Source organism: Pongo pygmaeus, chromosome 1 (genome assembly GCF_028885625.2).
Source record: "Pongo pygmaeus isolate AG05252 chromosome 1, NHGRI_mPonPyg2-v2.0_pri, whole genome shotgun sequence".
Taxonomy (NCBI): domain Eukaryota; kingdom Metazoa; phylum Chordata; class Mammalia; order Primates; family Hominidae; genus Pongo; species Pongo pygmaeus.
This window is the reverse complement of record NC_072373.2, coordinates 114824723-114847358: the sequence shown is the minus strand read 5'-3', so window position 1 is coordinate 114847358 and position 22636 is coordinate 114824723. Positions and strand designations below refer to the sequence as shown.

The 22636-nt window shown below is 36.1% G+C and overlaps 1 protein-coding gene across 11 annotated transcripts in view; it reads left to right on the top strand.

Moving 5' to 3' along the window:
• Nucleotides 1–22636, top strand: part of SYCP1 (synaptonemal complex protein 1) — a 148336-nt gene that overhangs the window by 38775 nt on the left and 86925 nt on the right. For 7 of the 11 annotated variants that reach the window (XM_054463103.2, XM_054463077.2, XM_054463158.2 and 4 more), the window contains 5 exons: nt 3279–3340; nt 18463–18567; nt 19513–19616; nt 21071–21188; nt 22012–22082. In XM_054463103.2, the coding sequence (XP_054319078.1) occupies nt 3279–3340; nt 18463–18567; nt 19513–19616; nt 21071–21188; nt 22012–22082 (460 nt within the window). The remainder of the gene's footprint in view (nt 1–3278; nt 3341–18462; nt 18568–19512; nt 19617–21070; nt 21189–22011; nt 22083–22636) is intronic. The other 4 variants (XM_054463152.2, XM_054463120.2, XM_054463168.2 and 1 more) reach the window with 1 other exon arrangement.

Genomic DNA, 22636 nt, shown 5'->3' with positions numbered 1-22636 from the left:
AGGGGTGGGGTGATTCCTACGCCCCTGGTGGAGCACTCAGGTGAGTGCTGCAGCAGTTGTGGTGAGCTGGGGGAGCCTGCCCTTAGAGCATGTGCAAGTGTGCTGCGGCCCTGCTGCCAGGGAGGGTGGGATTGTTGTAGGTGGCAGCAGCTATAGGCAGGCCTCTGAGGAGTGTGCGCTTCAGCCCCAGGCATCAGCTGTCTGTGAGCCTGTACTCAGGGCATGTGACCCTGCTGCTGGGGGCAATGAGGTTGCTGCTAGTGGCTCTGGCTTCACCTGGTAGCTGGCAGTGGCAGTGGTTGTGGCTGTGAGCAAGGTAGCTTGTCCTTGGGGTGTTTGCAAATGTGTGATGGCCCTGCTGCTGGGGTGACATGGTATTGATGCCTTGGCTTATGCTTTGGCTCCAGCAGCAGCAGCCAGTAGTAGCAGCTGCGGGACGGGGAGCCTTTTCCTGGGGCACGGGAAGATGTGCTGCAGTCCTGCTGTTGGTAGGGGTCAGGGTTGCTGCCAGTGGGGTGCACTTCGGTCTTGGTGGCAGTAGTCAGCAGTGAGTATTGGCAGGGGGGGATGTCAGTGGGGCTCCAGGGATATGGAGATGCAGGGGTTGTTGGGCCCCAGAGCAGGATGTAGTCTCCTGGGGGCTGGGCTCTCAAAATGGCACTGGGCTATAGCTGCTTAGAACTCAGAGGGTGGGTGGGACCCAGCATAAATTCCCTCTGTGGAACAATGCCTTCGTGAGATCTCTAGGCAGCTACCTATGTTAATCTCAGGGTCCAAAGGAGTCTACAGTGGCTGGGATTGCAGGAGTCTGCAGTGGGACTGTGGATGGTTGGGGCTTTCTCACTTACCCTTTCCCTGCATTAGGGAGCCTTTGCAGGCTCCCAGCCCATCCTGAGCAGGCTGCCTAGCTTTCTTCTCCTTCCTTGCCTTAGATGTTTCCTGACACATCTCTTTTGAATTCCAGTGTTCTTTCTTAGAGGATCTATTTGAAGTGTAATTATCTACTCACTAATTTAGTTATTCTTTGTGGAGGAGGTGAGTGGGCAGATGCCTCTAGTCAGCCGTCTTGAAGCCTTTCTTGTTTTTAAACTTTCGTCTTACATTTTCTACCTCTTTGTTCTTTTTCCTGAATTGGGAGGTATCTCTATCCTATCTCTGTATCTCTATCTTTATCTGTATCTCCATCTGTATCTGTATCTGTATCTCTATCTATTTCATCTCTATCTCTATCTCTCTATCTAAATTTGTTTCTCCCTTGCTAATTCAATCTTTAAATATGTCTGTTTTGCTATTTTCAAAATCTCAGTTGTCAAATTTTAAATTTCTAAGAGCTCTAGGTAATCTATTTCAGGGATCTAGTATCCTGTTGGAACACTATACTTAGTCAAATATCTGTTTCTGTTCACTCTATTAACTCTTTTTCTTTGAGTTTTAGTTTTTTTCTCAGTTTAATTTGGAGCTTTCTTTTTCATTGTTTTGCTTTTCTTCACGAATTGTTGGTACCTGATTGTTGACTCTCTAAGTATAAGTATTCTTCTTTTCCCACTTGTGTATTACAATCTAATTCTCTGGTTATGGGAGTGAGTGGGAGCTGCTGTGGGGAAAGGTGGGCATAGCGGCTTGTCTTTTACTATAGAGGATGTTTATCCTGCTTAAGAATAATAAGCTATTTGTAACACTACCTCATCTGCCACCCAAATTCCTAGGATCCTTACTTTATCCTGAGGTAGGCTTTGTGGTGAGAGGTATGGTCACTTGGTCTTGTTCCACATAGCCTTCATTGAATTAGTGTGAGGTTTTTTTTTTTTCTCCAAGGATTCTTTAATTTTCTGGTTTGTAAATGATAGTCTCTTATTTTGTTAATGTTGTTCTTTTATATATATTTTTTCTTGTACTTTTTTTTCTAATTTTGTGGGATTGGGGTGAGAGAACATATATAGAGACATGCTCAGTCCACTGTCTTTAATCAATTTTTGAGTTTTTAAAAATTAAGTATTTTTACCTGAAATAACACTTTCTAGTTAAATAAGCTATGTATACATCCGGTTTTTCTTTTGGATTCTATATTGACATTTTATATTTTGTTAATTTTCTTTAAAGACTGTGGACAATTATTACAAGTGTTTTAAAAAATGTACAGAGTTTGAGAAATTTTCAGTAAGTCTATTACATCTCCAGTAATCAATAACGACCCTTAACAGTGAGGAAGGACAATATTTCAGACACAATAAATTTTTAGCTGACAGCTGGACATATTAGGGAACTCTGTAGGCAGTTTCTTTTTTGGTTTAATTTTTTGTGAGCAGGTTAAAAATATAAGAAAGTTGAAAAATGCAGGAGGCTTGGGCTGGAAAGATTTTTCAATTTATTAGCATAATGAACTCATGGAAGTGTAGAAAGAAAAACATTGGGCTTTATTTTTTAGGATGGCAAGAAAGAAGGCTGTCAGCAAAGAAAACAAGAACAGGAGGTAGAGAGGAAACAGGACATATGAATAGTGCAAAATCAAAGAGGAAAAAATTGGGAGAAGTTAATAGTATCAAATAGTACAAACCTCCACAGTGATGAAGACTTAAGAATTGTATCACAAAATGGTTATTGGTGATCCTTAAGATGATAATTTTATTATTATGGTGATAAGCATTAGTTTTACTTGGAGTTCAAAATGAAATGTGTAGGTAACAAATAAGAATTTGTTGGAAAAACAAACTAAGAAATTTGATAGCTGCTTGAAAGAGCAGAAAGGTCAGATATTGTTTTATATTCAAATAGAATGTTTAGACGAGATAGGGGAAATTAAAGATTCCTATACATAGAATCTGTGTATATTGGTAGTGTAAGAGCAAAGTCTCAGAGGAGGTGGGAATGTTGAAATCTAAAGTACAATGCTCAGAGTTAGCTTGAGAAAAGAGGATCACTTCTTTTAAGTTTGGAGTGAAGATTAAAAGGTCAGATGTTTAGATAGTGATGAGTTGAAGGTAAATGTACATTCTGACCTCATTTCAAATATATTTTATATGGATTTATTGCTTATTTTGCTTTATGAACTTTGGGTTATTTGGCAATGGCATTAACTTTAGAGAAACATTACTATTAATATTTATCTTTTATTAGCTTTGCATACTTAGATTTGGACTCCCTCTATGCTTTACATTGCTCTAGTTGCATTTATCTCCCCTGATTTTTCCCTTTTGTGTAGTATTATGCTTGTTTCTTCTGTCTCTTTTCCTATTCTTTTAATCCAGCTTTTTAAGACATTTTTTTTTTGCTCATTTTAGAAGAGATGACTAAGCTTACAAATAACAAAGAAGTAGAACTTGAAGAATTGAAAAAAGTCTTGGTAAGTATAGTCTTTCCTATTAATATATAGCAATTACTTTTCAGAAGAATATTGAATCCCTTGACTTATAGACTCTCACACTATAGAAGTTTTATACTAATTTTTTCAGCTAAAATGTAAAAATTATATTTGGTTTTAAGATGCATTTTTTATACCAATTTTTATATACCTTGTTAACTGTCTTCATCAAGCTGTTTATATCATTTGAATATGTGTTGATAGCACACTAAGATCAAATTTGCATGTTATGTAGCTGATTGTAAATTTGGTAATTTTGGATGTTGTACCCTTTGAACAATAAAGATGCAATTTTGAAAAAGGTGTATGATATATATTCAGTACCTATATTTAATGTTCAGGTAAAATCATGTTTAGTGAAGATGTAGGGTAAAATTTCATTATATTTTAATTGATTACAGTGTATAGAACATGGGTCAGCAAACTTTCTGTAGAGGACTAGATAGTAAATTATTTTACAGTCTGTGGGCCATACATGGTCTCTCTTCTCTCCTTCTCTGCCTTTGCCTCCTCTGCCTTCTCTCTTTTATTTTTAAGAACCTTGTAAAAATATAAAAACCATTCCTAGCTTAAGGGTCTAGGAAAAGAGACTGCAGGCTGAATTTGTCTTGCATACTGCAGTTTTCTGGCCCCTGATGTAGAATATAATATTGTTTATGATGACTGATAATTGATTTTGTGTTTACTTATCACATCTCTACCTGATTTTGCAGCTCCTAGTTCTGTCCCTTGGGAAGCATTATTTTAAAATATTTTTCTTTTCTCCATTTAATTGCTCTGGGACAAACTCTTTGTAACTAATAATAATGTTTTCGGTGCTTTCAGATTTATTAATGCATACTTATACAGGTCTTAGCTTAAATGTCACTGCTTTGTGAAACCTCTCTTGGTACTCTAGGCTAGGTTTAGGTCTTTGTATGGCTTATTTCCATAGCACCCTGAATTTTTCCTTTATAACACTTATCACAAATGAAATTCATTTATTTTTGGTATTATTATTTAAGGCTTTATTCACCCTTTAGATTCCTTACCTAGCATAGTGGCTGGCACATAGTAGGTGCTCAATAAATAAATAGTGGAATGAATGTATGCTTCAATAAGGGTTAGGAGCCTTTGTCTTGTTTACCTTGTAACTTTAGTACTTAGCACAGAAAGTGACACTTTGTAACACTTTATAAATATTTGTTGAATGAATACTAAAGCATTGGCTTTTATATAACGATTCACTTCTGCATGGACAAGGACTGGTTTGGAGGTTTTGTTATTGTTGTAGGAAAAAACTGGGTTCTTGTCACATGACAAGGAAAGATTAGGCTCGCAGACATTTTGAAGGGTGTGTAAGGCAGGCTTTATTTGGTGAAAAGTGAAAAAAGGGGAACAGGGACTGTCAGCAAAGTGAGAGTGCTGCTATCAAGCTTTCTGCCTCACAGATTGAAACCCCAGTTACCACACAGGAATAGGAGGGGTCAGGCTCCTCTTTCTTGCAAATGGCATGAACTTCCCAAGGCCCCACCCTGTCCTCCCAGTGCACAGGCTGGTCGGAGGTTCTCCGGGGAGACCTTTTTACTTGGAGACCTTTTTACATTCTCCATTCTAAAGAAGTACATCTAACTGCCATTAGAATAAGGATAAGGATAAGGACAAAGATCAATCTTAATTGCTTCCTGCTGACAGGAGGTGCTGTTTTGGGAAAACAGCAGTCAGATCTCCCTCAGAGACCTATCTAAGGATTCCTGGCAAAAGGGGCCAATGTCTGAGGCTCTGGTTGCATGACCGTTTTGGAGTTTGTTTGATGGCCTACAGGTGAGAAGACACAAACAGGGTTATTAGAAACTATGTATCAAAATAAAATGTGGGGTGGGCGGTAAGGACAGCTCAAAAATCCCAAGGCCTTTTACCAGTTTGCACGGGGAAGGGAGGGCCAAAAGCCTGACTGGTAAGAAAAACTTTTACCCTTTTGCTGGTATGTCAGGCTTCTGGGTTCCCTTCCCCTGAGCCCAATCCTAAACTGACCAGTTTAAGGTTTGAGAAATTAACTCTTTCCAGTTTGGAGGATGCATCTGAGGGGAGTCTCCCATAGTACAGAGACACAATTACCTATCAGTGAAGAGAGGAGATAGGAGGAAAAAGGAAAAAAGAAGGTTTTTTTCCAAAGGAGTCCCAGGAGTTCAGGATGCATTTGAAAGGGGTACAGACTGAAGATGAATGGCTACTCATCTAGAAAAAGGAGAGCAGGCATTACTAGCGAATACCAGGGATATGTGAGGGAGGGAAAGTGAGGCATTCCTCTTTGCTTCCTCTGTTCTTGCATCCCTGAGTCCTGACAACCATGACAGGGTACCACCCATTGGTGTTTTAGTGGCTTTCACTCATGTTAACAGGGGAGCCTAGAGGGTGGAAGTATCTGCTCTTACCCACATATGCGATATCTCCCCTGCTGTCAGTAGCCTTTGAATTCCTTAGACCTCATTTATGTCATGGATATGAGCATAGACTTTATCCATGAAATGGGAAGCTTGGCTTAATTGGCAGGAATCAGCCACACTCACCTGCACTGTGCCTTTTAACTTCCATTATTGTCAGCCTCTGGATCCAGTTTTCTTTCCTAGTGCTTTGACCCAAAGCTTGGAATTGAGTTTGGGAACAAAATGTGTCTCAGGGGTGTTGCATGGACTCCTTATCGTAAGCTGAATGCTAAGGTAACACTGTGGAACTGAGTTTTCCTCCAACAAGGGAGAGAAAAGGATGTCTTGTGACATGCCCAGATAACTGATGGCTATCATTATGCTTGCTAAGATTTGGGTGCATTGTGCTTGGCTTTGGCTAGCTCCCTTGGTCTCACTTTCCCAAAAAAGAAACCTCAAGGTGATGGGCACCTTTATTTATTTATTTATTCCCATCATCTGTCCGGATTTGCAAGATAATTGCTCAGAACTAGAATATTGATCCAGATTTTTACATTACCCATCCCCTTGTCTTCCTTCTGAGCCACATCTGGAGAATGCTGGTTGGTTCATAGGAACAAGCAGGGTTAGTCTAAAATGTAGGCAAAAACTTAAAAACAACTAATGAGTTTAGAATGTAATGACAAATGTATGATAAGTTTTGAAACATAATTTCTCTCTCTCCAGTCCTAATTTTTGTTAAAAAAACAAATCATGATAGGACTGAGTTGTTTGCAAAATAGACTTTAGTCTTATACTTGGCCTGATTTTTTGCATACAGTACAGCAAGAATAACTATTTCTACATAGGACTTCTAGATTGGCTTTGATGGTACTCTGTTCCACAAGGAATCTCAGATAAGACCTTTTAAAGCTAAGCCCAGCCATGGATTTGTATCCTCAGATACCTCTGAGTTGGGTAATCCTCTCCTCCTAAGGTCCCAAGATATACTTGGAACTCCTGGCCTGTTAGAAAGTGACATTCTTCACTGACCACAGGTCAGGAACCCTGTACAGGGCTGTGCAGTCAAGGGTGTGAGGCCAGTTTTTTCCCAAGGGGCTTTTATTGGCTGTGCAAGTCAAGTTTGACTCCTTAAAGGGAAGCATACCCTTCCAGTCAAAGCCTTGGTAAAACAACCAGTTTCTTTAATTGCGTCCTGTTGCAAAAGAAAATGGATTCTTATTGCACTGATGCAAACAACTATATTGCCGTAAGTTAACAATACTCACAGATAGTTTCCAAATTCTAGAGGAACCAGGCAGAGAGAAACAAACATGCTCTAAATTTTGTTCACAAGAGTATACCTTACTCAATTATTAAAGGCTGTAAATAGTCCAAAATGTTTCCTTTACTCTGAAAAACAAAACAAGGATCAGCAATATTCCAAGCAAAAGTCAAAAAGATTGCTTCAGTTTTCTGAATTCACTCAGTTAGCTCTTCTTTTCCTTGATATTCGTGAACATTTTAGCTCTTCATGAATTCTGTACATTTCCCTTTATTCCGGTGTCATAATCTTCAAAGTTATCACACCTGTATTTGAGAGCACCTGTCAAAGTTCTATAGCTTATTATAAACCATCTTTTGAAAAGAATTAAAACAAGACAACAATTGTCTGTGAATAATGAAATGTCCAGGGTAGTTACAATTAGAAACGCAATTGACAAAGAAGTTTGGTACCTCCGTGGTTTACAATAACTTAACCTTAATTGTGATTGATAGCATACTCAGACATCAGAATTGTAGAAATCCCATACAATTTGGGAACATATATTAGTATTATTCACCAAAATAAAACCTAAAGAATATTGAACTAAACATGTAACTAAACATTTATGTCACATAATCCTGTTTACCTCTTTTCTGGATACTCCAGAGGCCCTTCTGAAGCATCGGAAAATCCTGGCGTCAGGAAAGGCAATTTCGAAACTGAAGTTTGATTTTGGGAAGCCTGTTAAATATGTTAGAGGTTGAAAACACTTAATGTTATGAAATAGAATTCCAGATGACATAAATCATTTATTTTGCCAAAATCGTGATTCAGAAACTTTTATAACCTGTTACAGATTTTGCTTAAGAGCAGATTAGTGCCTTATGAATACCTTGTTGTGCTTTTATTTTAATGCTCAATTTACAGAAAAACCCTATAATGCCTTTTTGAATTTAGTCAATATATGCACACACAGAGTTTTTGCAAGATTAATTTTTACAATCCTTCCACCACTTGTTTGAACTTTTAACTTTATTTTATCCAATTTGAAACAATTCTTTAACCTTAGGCAAGAATTTACATTTTTAATGCCTTCTTATAACCTTTTTTTTTTGAGATGGAATTTTGCTCTATCACCCAGGCTGGAGTGTGGTGGCGTGTGCAACCTCTGCCTCCCAGGTTCAAGTGATTTTCCTGCCTGAGCCTCCCGAGTAGCTGGGATTATAGGTGCCCACCACCATGCCTGGCTAATTTTTGTATTTTTTATAGAGATAGGGTTTTGCCATGTTGGCCAGGCTGGTCTCAAACTCCTGACCACAAGTGATCCACCTCCCTCGGCCTCCCGAAGTGTTGGGATTACAGGCATGAGCCACTGCACCTAGCCTCTTATAACCTTTTATTAAAAACACATTTTACTGTTCTTATACACCTCACATGTAAATCTATTTCCAGTAGTCTCAATTACATGTCATGTTGGTAACTTTTAGCAATTTTTAACTTCAATGTAAAATCTGGTAAGTTGTTTTGAGTATGTGCTACGAGCAGCTAAGGTTTGACTCCTTCCTGCATAATTAAGGGTGTGATTAGTTCCATATGTCCCCATGCCTTACCAAGTTGAACAGTTCTCAAAAACCAAAAAGCAGTTTATAACCTTAAAACACTTAACAAACCTTGCATCTGACCTGCATAATTTAGTCCATCTATTTATATTTTGATGATATCTGCTTTTTACCAATAATCTTTAAGTCAGTCTTTATTTTACAAAGATTAAAGTTACATGAACTGAAAGGTACCACAGTTTTTATCTTCCCTTTAAAAAATATTTGATCCAAGCACTTATCTTCCTTTAAGCCAATTAATTAGAGCTCTTTTTAGAGACATCACACATATGTAACTACATAGACAGGCAGAAGAAACCCCAGTTGTCATAAGATCTTTTCAAATGGGGAGAGGGATCTATCTGCTTTTAATTCCTGGGGTTCCATGAGGATAACAGAGGTCTCTCCCCACTCAGATGTGCATTAAAAGTGGCAAGGCAAAATCGAGAAAAATAATTCAGTCAACTGAAAAAAACCTTTTCCCAGAAAAATAAGGTCCAATAAAAGGAAAACATAAAGGCCTTATAAATAGAACTATAACTTGGATATCCATTTTAATTAAGCTGAAGGCTCCTCAAGAAAATCCTTTTAACTCCATTATTAGCCAACTTTAGTTGGGCCAAGCTACCAATACTTCTGACTTTCAAACTTTACTAAAGGCTCAGAGAAAGGAAAATCCAAGGCAGTGCGTGGAGGGGAAGAGAGTCAATAAGCAGCAAAAGGTTATGCAGATATGAAACCATAAAGGACTCATTCGCTAAGCTAGGATTGAACCTGGGGCCACCATTGTAAAATGGCAAAGGCTAGAATAAAACATTGCTACGTGGTTACAGGTCTTGCTCCCAAGGACAGCAAGATGGAGGCCTGCAGCAAAGTTTGCTGAGGACTATACAGAAAGTCATGCAAAGCATGCTCGATTGGTTGCAGCTTAAGACGAACCTCACAAATCCTTTCTCACAACTAAAACTACAGAAAATATAAATAGTGATCCCCATCATTCCTGGCCCAGCAAAATGTCTTCCAAAAAGAAAAAAACCTGGTTTAAAAGTTACCTGCTGACAAGGTAGAGAAAAGGATGAGACAGCTCAGATGCTGGGCTGTGTTAACTGCTGACAGGGTGAAGACAAAAGGATGCCTGGGGGAAGAACTTATTATTCTTGTGCAAGTTGTTCCTCCACTAGGGAGAGAAGCATAATTGCTGTGGGATGGAGCTGGACTACCTGGTTGGGGGGGGGGGAGACTCCACGGGCTCTTGGCAGGGAATGCCAGCCAGCCTCGTGGGGCCCTTGGGTCATGCGTCCCAGCAGGGAGGGGAGGACGACGGGGAACTGCTGCTCGCCCATCTGTACCAAAAAAAGAAAGAAAAGGCCATGGAAAGGCTGGGTTGGACTGAGGCCGACATTCCAGATCTCCGGGAGCAATGGGAGTGGGGGCACAGTTTCCTCTATCCTCAGAAGAAATCCGAAGGAAAAAAGGCTTAGAAGCGAAAGAGAAAAAGATTTTTTTTTTGGTTTGCATCTCACTCACCCTTTCTCAAGCCTTATGTTTCGCAAACAATATGTAGGAAAAAACCGGGTTCTTGTTGCAGGATCAGGAAAGATTAGGCTTGCAGACACTTTAAAGGGTGAGTAGGGCAGGGTTTATTGGGTGAAAAGGACAAAAAGGGCCACAGGGACTCTCAGCAAAGAAAGAGTCCTGCTAGCAGGCTTTCTGCATGACAGATTGAATCTCTGGTTACCACATAAGAGCAGGAGGGATCAAGTTCATCCCCCACCCCGCAAACGGCAGGAGCTTCCTGAGGCCCCGCCCTGTCCTCCCAGTGGGCAGGCTTATCCGAGGTTCTCCAGGGTGCTCTTTTTACTTGGCCGTCTCATTATATATGAACAACAATCAATATCTGGATTCTCAGGATCAGAATGTCTTGATTGGTGTGCAGCTCTTTACTTGCTAGTTAGCTATATGATCAAGAGCAGTTTACCTAAACTCTTGATGCCTCAGTTTTTCCATCTATGAAATGGAAAAAATAATTGTACATATTTCATAGGGTGATTGTGAGGAATAAATAAGATAATTCACTTACTCATTTAACAAACGTTTGTTGAGTTTTTCAGCTGGGCATGGTGGCTCACACGTGTAATCTCAGCACTTTGGGAGGCTGAGGTGAGCAGATCACTTGAGGCCAGGAGTTTGAGATCGGCCTAGACAGTATGGCAAAACCCTGTCTCTACTAAAAATACAAAAATTAGCTGGGCGTGGTGGCAGTGTGTCTGTAATCCCAGCTACTCAGGAGGCTGAGACAGAATCGCTTGAGCCCGGGAGGCGGAGGTTGCAGTGAGCCGAGGTCGAACCACTGCACTCCAGCCTGGGCAACAGAGTGGACCCTGTCTGAAAAACAGAAACAAACATTTGTTGAGTTTTAATTATGCTAAAACTCTGGGGATACAGTGGGGAGCAAATGGACGCATATACTGCCTTCATGGAACGACAGCCATCAAGTAGTCACACTTAAATTCAATCACTCATTGAAATGTAACATTACAATGGTGACAAGGGCATTAAAGGATTAGTTCATAGTATGATGAGGCCTATGATAAAAGGATTTGAAATAGGTTAGGATAGGCTTTTTTGAAGAAGTAAGGATTGAACTGAAATCTGGAGAAAAAATACAGCATATCAGATAGAGAAAACATGCTAAGATTTTTTTCATAGGAGGCAGTATGGTGAGTACACGATGAAGTGAAAGATGCTGCTGGAGAGTTAGATAGGAGCCTTACAATTCATGGCCTTGTAAATCATATCAAAGGAATTTTGTATTTATCCTGAGAGGAATGGGACACTCCAGATAATTTTAGCAGGGAATGACTTGATCAGATTTGCATTTCAAAAAGCACATTTGGCCTGAAGGAGAATATTTATTAAGGTAGAACTGTTAAGAGTAGACAGACAATCACAGTAGCCAGAGGACAGATGATGGTGGCTTAGTCTGGGAGGTCATAGCAGTAGTGAGAAAAAGTGATGTAGGATGACATTACCATTTGTTAAAAATACTCTCCTTTCTCCATTGAATTGCTTTTGCACATTTATTAAAAAAATCAATTAGCCGTGTTTGTATGGGTCTATTCTGGACTCTCTTATGTTTTCTTGGTGTATTTGTCTATTCATTTGCCAATATTGCAGTGTCTTGATTACTGTAGATTTAATACTAAGTCTTAGAATTGGGTAATGTGATTCCTCCAACTTTATTATTCATTTTCAAAATTGTTGTAGCTATTCTAGTTCCTTTACATTTCCATATGAATTTTATAATTAGCTTTTCTTTCTTTCTTTTTTTTTTTTGAGATGGAGTCTCGCTCTGTTGCCCAGGCTGGAGTGCAGTGGTGCGATCTCGGCTCACTGCAAGCTCTGCCTCCCGGATTCATGCCATTCTCCTGCCTCAGCCTCCTGAGTAGCTGGGACTACAGGCACCCACCACCACGCCTGGCTACTTTTTTGTATTTTTAGTAGAGATGGGGTTTCACCGTGTTAGCCAGGATGGTCTCGATCTCCTGACCTTGTGATCTGCCTGCCTCAGCCTCCCAAAGTGCTGGGATTACAGGCGTGAACCACTATGCCCGGCCTAGAATTAGCTTTTCTATACCTTAAAAAACCCTTGCTGAAATTGTTATTGGAATTATGTGAAATATATAGATTAATTCGGGTTGAACTGACATCATTAGTATGTTGAATCTTCTAGTACATGAACATAGTGTCTGTTTCTATTTTTATAGATCTTCTTTATAATGATTTATTTCATTAGCATTTTGCAGTATTCAGCATACAGTACTGTAAATGTTATATTAGGTTTATCCCTAAGTATTTCTCTTTTTGCAGGTATTTTAAATAACTACCAAATAGGCATTTGATTTCTTTTTCTTGCCTTATTGCGTGGCCTCAGACTTCCAGTATGCTGAATAACAGTGGTGAGCTTGTAAATCTTTGATATCCTAAGCTTAAGAGAAAAACATTCAGTGTTTTACCATTAAGTTATGATGTTACTTGCAGGTTTTTTGTATAAAGTTCTCTTGTATTTCTAGTTCACTGAAAGTTCATATTATGAATTGATGTTGAACTGTGTCAAATGCTTTTTCTGTGTCAATTTATATGATCATGTGGTTTTTCTTCTTTAGACCATTAATGTGGTGTATTCATTGATTTACAAATATTGAATGAGCCTTGCATTTCCAGGATAAACCCCATTTGGTGTTGAGTATTGTACTTTCTTTTTCTATATTACTGAATTTTATTTGTTAATATTTTGCTGAGGATTTTTACATTTGAGTTCATAAGAGATGTTGGTCTGTAGATTTCTTTTCTTTTGCTATCTGTGTCTGGTTTTGGAGATAAAGTAATGCTGGCTTTGTAAAATGAACTGAGAAGCTGTTTCACAGTTCTCAGTGAACTATCCCAAAGTTCAAAGAAGCTTAGAGGCTGAAGAAAGAGGCTTATAAATCCGGTTTCTTGGAAACATTTAATAGGGACTTACAAACAGAAGCCATGTGTGTCTCAAGTAGTGGTAAGACAAGATGATGAATCCCTGCATCGTTAACCCCCAGACCCAAGGATTATATACCTTAGAGGAGGGGCACATGTGCTTCAGAGGCAATACTAGGAATATGTCTTAAGGGCAGGATTTACTGAAAGTACCTTCTTGTACACAAGGAACAATAGATAAACTGGAAATCTTAGAGGCCTTTCTGGAACAGGGGTTAAGCAGAAGCCAACGTGGTAGATTTGCTTCCAAGATAGAGTTGTTTTAGGCTCCATAGAAGCTTTTGTTTCTTTTCTGTTTTCTGGAAGAGATTGTGTAGAATTGGTATAATTTCTTCTTTAAGTGTTTGGTAGAATTCTCTAGTGAAACCACTTGGGCCTAGAGATTTCTTTTTGGCAAGGTCTTCACTATGGATTTAATTTTTTTTATTGCTACAGAACTATGCAGTTTACCTGTTTAATCTTGAATGATTTTGGTAGTTTTTGGTTTTAAAGAAATTAGTCCATTTCCCCCAAGTTGTCAAATTTCTGTGCATAGAATTTTTTGTAGCATTTCCTGTTATCCTTTTTAATATCTGTACGGTCTGTAGGATTACCTTCTTTCTGTTACTGATATTGGTTGTTGTGTCATTTCTCTTTTTTGTCTCTCTCTTTTTTTTTTGGAGATGGAGTCTTGTTTTATCACCCAGGCTGGAGTGTCGTGGCATGATCTAGGCTCACTGCAACCTACACCTCCTGGGTTCAAGTGATTCTCCTGCTTCAGCCTCCTGAGTAGCTGGGATTACAGACATGCACTACCACACCCTACTAATTTTTTGTATTTTTAGTAGAGATGGGGTTTCATTGTATTGGCCAGGCTGGTCTCGAACTCCTGACCTCAAGTGATGCACCCGCCTTGACCTCCCAAAGTGCTGGGATTACAACTGTGAGCCACCGTGCCTGGCCCCTTTTTTATTAGTCTTGGTAGAGGTTTCTTAATTTCATAGATCTTTTCAAATAATTAGTTTATAGTTCATTGATTCTTTCTATTGTTTTTCTGTTTTCAATCTCATTGTTTTCTGCTCATATCTTTATTATTTCCTTCCTTCTGCTACTTTGAGTTTATTTTGCTCTCTTTCTAGATTCCTAAGGTGGAAGTTTAGATTGTTTTGAGACCTTTCTTTTCTATAAGCATTTGCATGCTATAAATTTCCTCTAGTCACCTTTTCAGCTGCATTTCACAAATTTTTATATGTTGTATTCTCATTTAGGTTAAAATAGTTTTAAATCTCTCTTGAGGATTTTCCTTTGATCCCATTTAGAAGTCTATTGTTTAATTTCCATGTATTTGGAGAATTTCCTGTTATTTTTTGTTATTCTTTTCTAGTTTAACTTTGTTATGGTCAGAGAATGTACTTTTTAAAAAATTTGTTAAGGTTTGTTTTATATATCAGATATGATATATCTTAGTGAATGTTCCATGTGCACTGAAAATAATATGTATTCTGCTATTGTTAGGTAGAGTGTTCTATAATTGTCAGTTAGGCTCAGTTGGCTGATGGTGTTGTACAAATATATGTTTTTAATTGAATTTTTGGGTCTAATTCTATTATTTATTGAGAGAAGAGTGTTAAAACTAGTACGATTTTGGAATTGTTTATTTATCTCTTTAATTCTATCAGTGATTGCTTCATGTGTTTTGAACTTCTGCTATAAACTTCACATTTATATATAACTACCATATCTCCTTGATGAATTGACCCTTTGGTTATAATTAAATGCCCTCAATTTATGATAATACTTCTTTGTTTTAAAGTCTATTTTAACATATTATAGCCACTCCATGTTTCTTATGCTTGTTGTTTGCATGATATATCTTTCAACCTACATTTGACTTTATATTTGTACATATGTGCTTATATGTAGCTTGCATATAATTGGGTCTTCTTTCTTTATGCACTCTGACAATCACTGCTAATTGGAGAATTTAGACCATTGATACCTTTAAAAATTGTTGTTTAAGTGTTGATGTGGCTTAGATTAGATTCACCATTTAAAAGTTGTTTTCCGTTTGCTCCTTTTGTTTTGTTCCTCTTTTAAACTCTCTGCCTTCTTTTGGGTTATTTGAATATTTTTTGGCATTCCATTTTAATGTATCTACTGGTATTTTGTCTATACTTCTCTGCATTTATTTTTGTGGCTGTTCTAAGGATTACGACATGTATCCATTACCTTGTCTATATTGAGTTAATATTGTACCACTTCATGTTACATGTTGAAACTTTTTTTTTTTTTTTAGATGGAGTCTTGCTCTGTTGCCCAGGCTGGAGTGCAGTGGCGTGATCTCGGCTCACTGCAAGCTCCGCCTCCTGGGTTCACGCCATTCTCCTGCCTCAGCCTCCCAAGTAGCTGGGACTACAGGCGCCCGCCACGACTCCTGGCTAATTTTTTGTATTTTTAGTAGAGATGGGGTTTCACTGTGTTAGCCAGGATAGTCTTGATGTCCTGACCTCGTGATCCACCCGCCTCGGCCTCCCTATTTATGTCCTTTTCCCACTTTGTCCTTTATGCTAGAGTTGTCATATATATTACACCTACATGCATTTACATCTTCCAAGACAGTGCTATAATTTTTGCTTTAGTAGTCATATGTTTTTTAAATAACTTGAGGAAGAATGATCTTTTATATTTACTGCAATATTTACCAGTTGTGATATTCTTTATTTTTTCCTGAAGATCCACGTTTACCTCTAATATTGTTCTCCTTCAGCCTAAAGAACTTCCTTTAGTATTTCTTGTAGTGCAGTTTTGCTGCTGACAAATTTTCTTAGTTTTTCTTTTTGAATATATTATTTATTTACTCTTCATTCTGGAAGGATTTTTTTTTTTTTTTTTTTTTTTTTGCTATAGGATTGTGGGTTGACAGTTTTGTTTCTTTCAGCACCTTAAAGATGATGTCTTATTGTCTTTGGTCCTCCATGTTTTCTAATTGGAGACCCACATGCTTTCAAGATTTTCTCCTTAACTTTGATTTTCAGCAGTACAGAAGTGAAGTTGAATTATTATATTTGAGATTCACTGCACTTCATAAATCTGTACATTTTTAACTTTCTTCAAATATGGGAAGTTTTGGCCATTTAAATACTTTTCTGCCCTATTTTTGCTGTCTTCTCCTTCTAAGATTACAATTATACATTGATTTGATCTTTTTATATTGTTCCACAGGTTCCTGAGGTGCTATTCATTTTATTTCAACGTTTTTTCTCTGTATTCTTCAGACTATCGTTTCTGTTGTTCTGATAGTCAAATTCACTGTCTCTTTCCTTGTAATCTCCATTGTGCTCCTATGAGCATTCAATGAATTTTTTTTACCAGCTCTAAAATTTCCATTTGTTCTTATTTTCTATTTCTTTCCTTAGATTTTCTTTTTATTCATTTTAAGAGTATTTCCTATACCTGACTGAGCATAATTGAATTAGCTGCATTAAAGTTCTCGTCTGATAAAGTTCTCTCATCTTGGTTATACTGGTATTAGCATATATTTGTTGCCTTTTCCCTTGAGAATGTTGACATTTTACCAGTTCTTTGTATGTTGAATAATTTTGGATTATATTCAGGACATCGTGAAGGTTATATTATGTAGATTCTATTATATTCTTCTGAATAATGTAAATGTTTTTGTTTTATCAATTAGCTTGCTAGATTCAAAAATAAACTTTATCTCACCTTCTATAAATAGTGCTTCAAATCTTAGTTTAATTCTCTGAGCCTTTGGTGTACTACTTTTGACTCTGTATAGGAATGTATGCTTCATGGGTTGTTTTTAAATTTGTGTAGTATTCATACATTGAATCAAGAGATTACTTTCGGTGGTTCTTTGTTCTGTATGATTTCTCCTTTATATTCTGGCAGCTGGTTGTGGTTCCCAGGGCTCCTTTCCCTGGTTCTACCAGGTTCCTCTAGCAAGAGAGATGGTGGGGTTTCTATTGTAGTTTTAGCTGCCTATACCACACTGCTTAGCAGTGCCTTTTCACCATTGGGACAAAGCTACCAAAACTGACAAACTCACTCCTCTTCCAGCCACTTGTGTTAATTTTTTTTTTACTTGTTAAAATCCTTAGGTTATATATTGTCTCTCTCTCTCTCTCTCTCTCTCTCCCCCTCCCTCCCTCCCTCCTTCTTTCTCTCCCTCTCTCTCTCCCTTGCTGTACACACACACACACACACACACACACACACATATTTATATGTATTTATGTATTTTGTCCAGAGTTTATAGAAGTTTTCAGTGGGAGAGCTGGTCTCTGGCATGAGATGATAGTGACATACTAAAAGCTAAAAGACTGCTTCTATTTTTTGATCTGTCAAATGGAGACATAAAAATCTGTCTTTACATTTCCATAGAGTAGTGTAAAGAATGAAAATATATTTTAAGCATCTAGTGAGGGCTGGTCATACAGAAGTCATTTGAAAGCATGAAACCATGGTTATTGTTATCAATCTGTCTCCACAGTCCTTGATATAATTTAAACACTTTTCATCTTGCATTTGTTTTGGCACAGTAGTCTCATTACTGGCTTTCTTGTTTTTAGGTTCACCCTACTTAAGCTTTCTTCTGCACTATTGCTAGTGTTACCTTTTAAAATCACAAATATGATGATATATTGTTACAGTAAAATTTTTTTTTTCTTTTTTAAAATTTTTTAATTTTTTTTATTTTTATTTATTTTTTTTCTAAAACTTCTTATTTATTTATTTATTATTATTATACTTTAGGTTTTATGGTACATGTGTGCAATGTGCAGGTTAGTTACATATGTATACATGTGCCATGCTGGTGCACTGCACCCGCTAACTCGTCATCTAGCATTAGGTATATCTCCCAATGCTATCCCTCCCCCTTCCCTGTTACAGTAAAATTTATGATGATTCCACATTGCCTATAGATAAAATTCAGACTCCTTAACTATAATTAGTCGTTTTTATGGTTAATAATATAGGACTTTTTATTGCGAGGCCTTTTATAAAACTGTTGTGATGTTGTGCTTGGGAAGACAAAGTAAAAAGTGAGTTCATAAATATATGCTGTGTTGGATAGTAGAAGGAATGATGAGAAATTAATCATCTGTAACTAAAGAATTAATTATTGTGTTCCAGGGCTGTGTCTACTGAATTGTCTGTCATCATGTTTAGTCTTTGAATTTACTTAATATTGACTAATTTTCTCCTTTTAAAGAATTTTAGCCAGGGGGAAGCTCATAGTTCTTTCCACAGCTCCATTTGGGCAGTTTGATTACTTTCAATATGTGTATGGTTTGGCATTCCTGATTTGTTAATGTTTATAAATAGGGAGAAAAGGAAAAGCTTTTATATGAAAATAAACAATTTGAGAAGATTGCTGAAGAATTAAAAGGAACAGAACAAGAACTAATTGGTCTTCTCCAAGCCAGAGAGGTTTGTTTAAGGAAACATTTTTATTTTAAATATTTTGTTAATAGAATATAGATTTATGGATTATGGTGTAAGTATTTGTTTTGTTAAAGATTTCTTCACAAAATTCCTTTCCAAGCATTTATTATTACATTAATATGTTTATGATTGGTTTAAAACACATCTAGACAACCTCCATATTATAATGTGAGAAAGATCAGCATTTAAAAGATCAATATGATGCATTATGCTATGGTTTATAATAGTTATATTTCTTGATGTCTTGAGTATTTTTTCTTTTGAGACAGAGTCTCGCTATGTTGCCCAGGCTGGAGTGAAGTAGCTAATTCAAATGCACAATCATTGCACACTGCAGCTTTGAACTTCTGTGCTTCCTGGCTCATCCCCTCAAGTAGCTAGGATTATAGGGGCACACCACCATGCCTAGCCAAGTATTTCTTAATTGGTACTTTTGAAATTTAGCCTTCATTAAGTTAGGTTCTTAGTTTATAGTACTTTTTATAGTGCTCATGTTATAGTTTTAGAATTTGTATTTTAAAGTATGTTTCCAGTCCATGACAGTATTACATCTTGTCTTTTTATAATAATAAGAACATTTTAGTTTTTAAGACACTACCTGATTTCATCAATTAATATATTTCTCCTTGATAATATAACATTTTAATAGAAATTAATTACTTGGCAGAGTGATAAGAATATTTTATAGCATATAAATGTTTTTCTGGTTGAATTTTACAATATGAAGATAGAATTTACTTATATTGAATATGTCATTGTTCATTGTTTTAAAATTATAGTGATTATTCACTTTAAATTTACTTGTTTAAAATATTTGACATAACCTGCCAAATTTTTGCCAAATATATGACTTAATTACACAGTGACTATACCTTTGAAATGAGAAAATTCGAAAAACACTTGCCATAGTTATGTATGTTTATTTTGCAGAAAGAAGTACATGATTTGGAAATACAGTTAACTGCCGTTACCACAAGTGAACAGTATTATTCAAAAGAGGTTAAAGATCTGAAAACTCAGCTTGAAAATGAGAAGTATGTTTTCCATTTATCTAAAAATAGCTTATGTACTCAATTCCTAAGCTTTCTGGTAATAAATAATAATTTAGTAAATTATATTTAATATTTATTTGAATGGATTTGAAATTGTATTTTATTCTTAAGGATCTAAATAATGTGCTAATTTCATTGCTAAGGAAAGTACATATCACTGACATAAAAAAAGAGTACATCCCAAAGTTGAGAACTACTTTAGATCAATGTGTTACTTTTCTTAGAGGTATTTAGTTCCCCATAAAAATAATCATTTTCATTCTAACTAGTTGTTTTGGTTGTTTTGCTAAATTATTTTATAGGTTTTTGCTGATAAAGTGTCAAAATAAAAATTTATTTCTTACATTATCCAAATAAAATATTGAATTGGATGATTTTACCTACTCAGTAAGTTTAATTTGGAGAGAAATCGGGGGAAATTATTATTGTATTATTACTCAGAGAAAAGTAAATTCAAGTAGCCAGTATAGTGGTGGTTAGCATGATTTTCCCCTTTTGGTGGCTTCTCAGTGCTAGATTAAATATGAGAAGTAAACAGTTTATGCAGCATCCTCTCCTTTCCTTTTTATCTAATTCTCTATTTCTGGTACCTTTTCAATAGTACTTTTTTAAGGGCCCTAGGTTAAACTCATCTATTAACTAATATCCCTTTTAATGAATGGACTGGTTAGTTATTTGCACTTTAATGTAAATTTGTTATCCTTAGTATATTTGCTTTTCAACTTTTCATGGCTTAGTGAAACACTTTATCTCCTTTTTGATGAATTTCCAGTATCATTAAGTAGAAACAGACAATAGATAATAGATGCTCCTAAAATCACTCTGTAGAGCCACATACTCCTCTGCCTTCATTTAAAATTGATATTGGATGTAAGCAATACAGCAATAATCTCTCTTCCAATGTAGAACATTTGAGATCTTTTAAGAGCAAGTTAGGTGTTGTGCACAAAAGTTAAACTTAGTTTTTTTTTTTTAATACTTTAACTTTTAGGGTACATGTGCACAACGTGCAGGTAAAAATATCTTAATTAAACACAGCTCATGCCTCATGTACTACTTTAATCAAGTTATAGGAAGTTTGAAATAACTTCTAAGAGACAGTCTAATGGAGAGGAAAAAATTATTGAAGAAAATAATGTACTCTTCAAAATTTGTGGAAAGTATGAAAGGATGAGCAAACAGGGAATATGCAAGGAAATATATTGTATGACATTTGAAAATTTAGTAAAGAAAAATTTCAAAAATATAAAAATTAGAGGCAATAATGTAATGATCAACCTATCACCCAGCTTCAGGAATTATAAACCAATAGTCAATTTCGTTTCATGTTTTTCCCCCAGCCCTTCATCCCTTTCCCCTATCATTATGTTGAATTAAATTCCATATTATGTCATTACATTTGTAAATATTTTGGTATGACTTTTTTAAAAAAATAGGCTTAAGAATACTGAATTAACTTCACACTGCAACAAGCTTTCACTAGAAAACAAAGAGCTCACACAGGAAACAAGTGATATGACCCTAGAACTCAAGAATCAGCAAGAAGATATTAATGTGAGTTGAAAAAGAAAGTGCTGGTGACTTAGTTTTCTTCCAATTAGTAGGTTAGAATAGATGACCTCTAAAGACCCTTTGACCTTTAAAGTCTGATTGCTTTAGAGCTAAAACTTTGTTTTAGAAGAAAAATATGCATGTTGGTCTTATAGGGTGGTAATAGGCAACAGAGGCTACCCTCTGATTAAAATTAAAATGGAGGCCACTCCTAGAAAAAGTTAATTTAATTTTAGGCATCAAGATTTTAAAAAAGTATTTAGTCAATAGGTATTTATTAAGTCATATAAGATTGTGGAGGATACAATGATGAATAAAATGTCACCCTTTCTCTTTAAGAACTTATGACTTAATAAAAAAGAGTAATTTCTCACATAACTTAAGCAAAATAGTATGTCGTATATGTTGTTAGTGGGACAAGGTGCTATCAGAGTTTGCAGGATCACTTCTGCTTTGGATAAAGAGAAGGCTTCCGAGAGAATATAGCATTGATTTTGGTCTTAAAAGGTGAATTATGAGTTCAGTAGGTAACAATGAATGGAAAACATTACTTGAAGTGACAATATGAACAAAGGATACAGTCTCAAAGTAACACTGGAAAACCAAATGATACTTGTTTTGTTAACTGTTATATAGAGATTGTTGGGAGAATAATTAAAGTAAGGCTTAAAAAGTAGTATGGACCTATACAAGTTGAAAAGCCCATTTTTTTGCTTTACATATAACTAAATAAATTTTATGCTGATAGATAAAGGTCTTAAATAGTAGTTTAAATTTTATTTTTGTTTAAACAAAATAATTGATATAAACAACATTATTTCTTTAGAATAACAAAAAGCAAGAAGAAAGGATGTTGAAACAAATAGAAAATCTGGAAGAAACAGAAACCCAATTAAGGCAAGACTAACAAATTGGCCTTTTTTTGTCTGGCAAAAGATTTTGATATTTCTTTTCTATTAACTTGTTATCATTAATTTAAATTGGACTGCTGTTGAATATTTTATAAAGTAAAAATTAGACATAAATCACTGTTGTGGAATCCTGCTTAAAAATAAAATTATAATAATGTCTACTTTATACTTAGTGTTAAAAGTTAGTGAGATTAGACATAAATTTTAAAGCATCATAAACCTTCTAATTCTTTAATATTTAAGAAAATATATTAATCACATTTCATAAAATATAGAAATCTTAAAAATAACTTCTAATCATATGAACTGTTATAATACTGGAGTATTTATACCCACTCTCTCCATATATTTTTTTACATTTAAAAAAATTATCTTTATTTAGGTTTCTGATTCAGCACATGTGTCAAAGACTAATCAACATAAAGGAGTAAATAAGACATTAATTGAAAGTCTTACATCTCTCTAAACTCTGGCCAAGAATGTCAAGATTGCCACTATTACCAGAACTCCAACCTAGTCAAGTTGTAGACAAGCTATCAT